General features: G+C 34.8%; 1 protein-coding gene across 1 annotated transcript; it reads right to left on the bottom strand.

The window, feature by feature from the left end:
• Positions 1-2,298: 2,298 nt before the first annotated feature.
• LOC143070705 (zinc transporter ZIP1-like) lies at positions 2,299-3,468 on the bottom strand. Its single transcript, XM_076244897.1, has one exon. The coding sequence runs from the start codon at positions 3,466-3,468 to the stop codon at positions 2,458-2,460; it is 1,011 nt and encodes a 336-aa protein (XP_076101012.1). The 3' UTR covers positions 2,299-2,457.
• Between the last annotated feature and the right edge of the window lie 3,396 nt (positions 3,469-6,864).

Genomic DNA, 6,864 nt, shown 5'->3' with positions numbered 1-6,864 from the left:
TCATATGTCCATGCATTGCCCTTCACTCATTTCCATAATTCAGTAACTTCTTAAAATGTTTAGTTAATTGGGAACTTTGGTTATATCTATAAAAATCTGATTAAAACGGGATATCATGCGTCAAATAATGATTTTCATTGTGATTATGTTTAAAGAGCCAGTAGCGGATCCAGAACTGACATTAGGGTCGACCCGCTCTAGATATGCATCAGTGATTCCTTCAGATATAATCAACCAAATTTTTCCAACAAAGGCTGTGCACCAACCCACCCATCCCCTTTATTTTGGATCCGCTTATGAGAGCTGTGGTTGAAGTTGGTTTAAGTCTGTCACAACTGTGTCTTGTTTAGTGTTTCTAGCTTAAATCATTGCGTAGGTTTTCTTTATTAAATTCTACATATTTTTAGTTTGTTCTGATGCCTTTTATAGCTTACAATACGGTATTGGTTTTGCTCATTGTTGAAGGCAGTACAATGGCCTATAGGTATCGAAATCATTATTCTAGTCAATTTGGCGTTCATTTAAAATCGCTTTGTTTTTTAAAATTAAACTCACACTGGGTAAAACACGTAAACTTTAAAAACGGTACAACAGCTAGCAAAAGATAAGTACAAACAACAAAACAATGTGACTATCAAAGAAAGCTTGTAGTTAGTGACGGCAAGGATTTGTATAGTATGATTATCTTACTTTATAAATCCCTCTGAGAGCAAGCAAACTGATATGAAACCTCAAGAATATTGGTGAATGTTTATAAGATTTCGAACAGCAAAAATTAAGGAGGGTCTGGATGGGCGTCTTTCATTTCTGTTTACTTTCATTCTTAGGCAATTATTTTCTATTCTTTATACTTTTTGCCCATTATTCTCTATTCTTAATAGTTAAGCACCTCATTTCTTTATTTTCTTGGTCCATTTTCTCTATAATCTGTATATTTTTTGTTCATTATTCTCTGTAAATCCCCATTCATGTCTTTTCCAACTTTTCAAGTCCTTCGGCCAGAATTACATGTTTTACACATAATTTGGTTGACAATAACTAGAATATACCAACTCCCCTTAAAATCTACATTGTCTAAACTCGATGCGATTGAGACAAGACCTTTTCACTGTCCAAGGTTAGGAGGGGGTTGGGATCCCGCTAACATATCTAACAGCGCCACATTCTGTATGTTTGTGTCTGTCCCAAGTCAGGAGCCTGTAATTCAGTGGTTGTTGTTTGTTGATGTGTTACAAGACCCTGTGTTGTCCTGTAAATGACTCTTGTGATTTTGTGTTGGTAGGTTGCCATCTCATGTTATTAGTTTATAATTGCACAGAAATAATCAATAAGTTTTATCCATTGTCGACGTCCAATTGATGTACTCACTATAATTTACAAAGCAGTCCGGACGAGGGGATACTTTTTCAAAGTGAAGGTGTATGTGAACTACAACACCTTTAATGTCGAAATTAAAATCCAAGATAGAAGCAAAACAATACGAAACATTAAAAAATCTCAGGACAATAGTTTTATGACAACAGTTTCATTTTATTGCAAAAAAAACAATTGTTATATCATAATTTACTTGGACCTTGCACGTTCATCAATTTATACAAACACATATGCAACACACAAACAAAAACAACAACATTGGTGTGATATCCTACAATGACAAAGCATCAATACATTTTATACATACAACGATGTTTTCTAATGACAATGAATGTTCTCTTCTGACAATGATTTTTCTAATGAAAATGATTTTATTCTAATGACAATTGTTAACTCTTATGATGATGGATTTTTTTCCTTATGACAATGATTAAATCTTATGACAATGACGAAATCTTATTACAATGGATTTATCATATCATCTTTTCAAAAACTTAGCAGTATTTTTTTTATCTATCAAGTCATGAGTAATTGATGCACACATATAAGTAGATGTAGCACTATAGCAAAACATAATAACATAAACTTATACAAAATATAAAAAAAAAATAATGGGATATCTATTTACACTTTCAACTCGGGGTATGTGTTCTTTTTATGAGGTACGAAAACAATTTCAAAGATTATCTAAAGTTTAAACTGTCGAGAGTTATCAAAGGTACCAGGATTATAATTTGATACGCCAGACGCGCGTTTCGTCTTCATAAGACTCATCAGTAACGCTCAGATCAAAACAGTTGTATTGCCAAACAAGTACAAAGTTGAAGAGCATTGAGGACCCAAAATTCAAAAAAAGTTGTGCCAAATACGGCTAAGGTAATCTATTTCTGGGATAAGAAAATCCTTAGTTTTAAAAAAAACAGGAAATTTATAAAAAAAAAGACCACATAATTGATATTCATGTCAACACCGAAGTGCTGACTACTGGGCTGGTGATATCCTCGGGGATACCAAACATTTAAAACTAGGTTAGTTAAATTATCAAATAACATATTAAAGTTACATAAATAAAAAGTCTAACAATTAGTGTTCATCATGGTCATGTATCAAAAATAAACCTGACATACAAATAAATCCAAGAAATAGAAATAAAGTTTTAATTAACCGAATGTCTGATTTGCTAAATTCATGTTGAAGTATTTCAAAGAATGTGACATACAAGAATGTTCCACAAGCTATCCCTTGCAAGATCCCCTCTGCTAAAGAAGATGTTGTTCCTTGGCCATATTCAACAATTAACAACCCAATAACCATCCCGATCGGCGAGGCTAAGGCGAAAGTAACAATAGATCGTATCTGTGCCCAAAACGTATGTTCGCTTTGGCTTAATGCCATACCTAAACTGAAGGCAACAATCACTTTGTGAATACTGATGCCTATACAAATTTCAACTACATCAGTGGTCTGTTTCTCTAATCCACCAGCTATTCCTTCGAAAATAGAATGCAAAGATAAAGCTACCAACAGCAAGATAGATCTCAGAGTGGAACTTTTTGTTTCAGAGTTCTTCACCGACAGAGTAACACAGCTCTCAAAGTCTTCTGATATCTTCTCTCCTGCAGAGTCGTCTACTTCGACACCTGATGAAGAAATATATGATATGCGAAAATCATCTTTGCTTGATAAAGCGGTTCTTTCGGTTTTGATCGCTTCCATTCTCATCGTATCATTTGAGTCATGGCTAATTCTTTCTCGTTTTTCATGGTAAGTAATAACACATTGTTCCACTGTTAACATTAACATTAGCCCAATTATCATTATAAACTGAGCCACAGGGTAATGCTCGAATTTCCTAGATTCCTTGATATGCGGTTCTAAAGCCTCTATTGTTTCAGGGAGTAGATCTAACAGACATGTAGCCATGAATACACCTGCAGCAAAACAGCTGAGAGTACTTAATATACGTCGATACACTCTTGATGTTTCTAAGTTTTTTCTATAATGATAGATACATTTCACAGGAATAAATCCAAAAAGAAACGTAGCCACAAAGAGTCCAAAAAGAATCAAAACTTTCACTTGTACAACATCCATGTTGGCACCGTGTTCTCGTCTAAATCGAAAATACACCGACCTGCCGGTTTTTATTTCAAATGTTTGACTTTGTCATAACAAAATTGAAGTTCTCATAAAACAAGTCTGTATCACATAGTTTTGTACGTCAAAAATGATTTTGTTATGACAGAATTGAATTTTGTGTACACAAAAAATGATTTTGATTACAAAAAGTTCAAGTCCCATTCGGCACCCCGTACGATGCGATTGACAAAAGACCTTGACATACGAAATCAACAATGGTCATTGCTGACACCCTATGTTGTCCTGTAAATGTCTTTTTTTTTTGTATTGTGTTGTTCAATTCCTATCTCCCTTTATAAGCTTGTAATTGTGATGAAATAATTCATGTTTTATCCATTGCCGATGCTCAATTGATGCAGTCAAAATAATATTCTTTTGCCAAATGCAAAATGTAAACATATACGACAGCTACAATAACCTTGATATAGAAATAACAAATATAGAAATAAAACAGAACATATGGTCTCTGTTCATTGTTGAAGGCCGTACGGTGACATATCTGTAAATTTCTGTCATTTGGTCTCATGTGAAGAGTTGTCTCATTGGCAATAACACCACATCTTCTTTTTTCATATCAAACTTTCGCAAGAAAACACTTTTAGGACAAAGTTTCATTTTATTGTAAAAAAAAAATGTAATTTCAAAATTTATTTGTAACTGGACGAACAATTGCAACTTAACACGTATGCAAAACACAAACAGCAGTGTGGTGATATCCAATGACAAAGCATCAATACATATATACCTTCACAATGTTATCATGATATCAATTGCAACTTGACACATATGTAACACTAAAACAAAAACAACAACATCGTGGTGGTATCGTATTATGACAAAGTATCAATATATTCTAAATTTTTATTAACAATGAATTATCTCTTATGACATTTTTTTTTCTAATGACTGATTTTATTCTTATGACAATTGTCAACTCTTAATACAATGTTTTTTCCCTTGACAATGATTAAATCTTATGAAAATACTAGTAGTTTTATCATATCACCACTTCAAAAACTTATAATGCAGTCCCACTAGTACACGATCGCGCTGCGATCGTATACAGTTAGATCGTAGTACAGTCGTGGTCAGGTCTTCATGGTCGTGTTGAGTGTGAAGAACCTTAAACATGTTCAAAACAATCATGTATGATCGTGGTGAAATCAGGTCGAAGTAAAAGAGTAAGTAAGATCGTTAAGTTCTCTGTACCATCGCAGTGACAGCGTAGCGAAAGCGCGATTCAAGTTGGGGAGACTGCGCTACAATCTCACAGTGACTTTACCATGACGTTCTTATCGCCATCCAAACACACTTCCAATACGACTATACCACGTTTATGCCACGCTTATACCGCGTTTTTCAAGGACATATACTGATTTTAGCATGCACATACCGTCCTCATCAAGCTGTATTTACTTTCATACTACAGTCATCATGCTTATTGTCATTGTCATATAACATTTACAAAAGGTCTTCATCTCTTCTTTGTCTGTATATATTTTGGACTTCTTGTCCAACAGCTCAATCCTTCTTGACATATCTGTGTCATCCCTACTATCGTTCACTAAAACATCGTCATTAGATCTTGATGAACCACCAATAAGTTGTGATTCAGGTTGGATTGGTTGGTCTTCTGGATCATGATGCGCTACTACCACATCTCCCTCTGCCTATATCTCTACCTTACCCTTACGCATACTTTGGTTGCCTGCTTGCGTCATTTCCGACTAACTCTACGTATCAATGACCCATCAATGAAAAATAGAAAAAATAAAGCTAGGTTCACGACCCCATCAGGACTCCATCCCGACAACAAAATGAATACTTATTCGATAATTCCGATCAATTCACGATCTTTACACGATCTTTACTCGACTAGCTAGACCAAATCAACTTTTTCACGATCTCAGTCTGATCTCGACCATAACAAATCGACCTGATCGTATATGGGTCGTAAGGATAATCGGGAATTGGTCGGGTATGCACAATTTTAGTATAAAAACGTCCCAAACTTTTATTCCCCGCCGCTTCGGAGTGGGTATTACGTGTTACCCTTGTCCGTCCGTACGTATGTGCGTACGCCCCAACAGTATTAGTTTCCGTTCTCTAATTTTATTTTGCCTCATCCAAATTTTATGAAACGCCGTATACACAATGCTTATTACCACAAAACACAGTTCAAATGCGAATTAGGGTGGCCGTTCTTGAGTAATGACACTTTATAATGTTATATATGCTACCTGGGGTATTATCAGTGTCCCATGGACACATTTTCCGTATATTTGGTAATATTCGGTAGAAGGCCCGATAAAAATCATATCTATATAGAAATAAAGCAATTGGATTTGTTGGGAAGGTGGTAAGAGCCCAGAGAGACAGGTTAATAGCTGTAACGGAGCTTGGAGAGTGAAAAAAAGGACGAACAAGAAGGTGTAACAGCAACGGGCGTCGAGAAATCTAGGTGAGGCAGTGGCTGACACGCCTACCACATGTGGGCAGTATGAGAGACTTGCAGGAACTCAATGCTTATAAAAACTTCCTCATAGTGGACACTGATATGTTATGGTAGTTGTATTGCTCTTTTTGGAAATGACACCACAAAATGAAATGTGTCACTGGATTAATACTTATGTTAGATACCAATATACATAAACTTAACCATCCCCTTTTCCTTGCTTTCTTACAAATAAAGCATAAAGTTTGTGTAATATATGTGCATAAGAATGTTATTAGTATTTTTCATAGATTTGATATCCAGTAGTTGAATGGCTAAAGATACTTATTTTCTTTTTGTTGTATGGCAACAACCTGCATGTATTTGCTTAAAAATATTGCAAAAGATGTCACATATTTCCCCAAAATTTGACCCAAAGTAGATTTTCAATCCCCTGGAGTGATACCTTTTCTGAAACTGTCTACAACTTTACATATATCTATCAAGAGATGACGAGTGCATTTCCTTCTAACCAAAGTTAAGTAAACGTTGTTTGCCATTTGTTATAGTTTGTTTAACGTTACAGTAGTAGAAACAAATGCATCGTTTAATCAGAGTTTACTGACCCTTTTTGAACTGTCAAAAACGTATGCACAGTTTGTTTTTATTTAAACTTATTACGCGGGGAAATAGCCTCCGTTGAAGATGTTATAGACACAGAGGACAACGCTCCTCTATGCATGTTTAGTTTATTGACAGTTTTTATCTTAATCAGATGAATGTATGAAGATAGTAACGATAAAACCTTTTTTTTTAAGAGTTATGTTCTTGCTTTCCGTAACTCAAAATATTGTCTAAAATTATAGGTATTACCTCCTTTCTTTCATAGCTGTTATTTTATGAAAGAAAGGAGGATA

The sequence above is a fragment of the Mytilus galloprovincialis genome, chromosome 4, assembly GCF_965363235.1.
Source record: "Mytilus galloprovincialis chromosome 4, xbMytGall1.hap1.1, whole genome shotgun sequence".
Taxonomy (NCBI): domain Eukaryota; kingdom Metazoa; phylum Mollusca; class Bivalvia; order Mytilida; family Mytilidae; genus Mytilus; species Mytilus galloprovincialis.
Note: the sequence above shows the minus strand (reverse complement) of the source record. Positions and strands in the feature narration are given on the sequence as shown.

Excerpts from the sequence above, each read along its gene's own strand:
- LOC143070705 (XM_076244897.1), bottom strand. The coding sequence starts at position 3,468 with ATGGATGTTGTACAAGTGAAAGTTTTGATTCTTTTTGGACTCTTTGTG.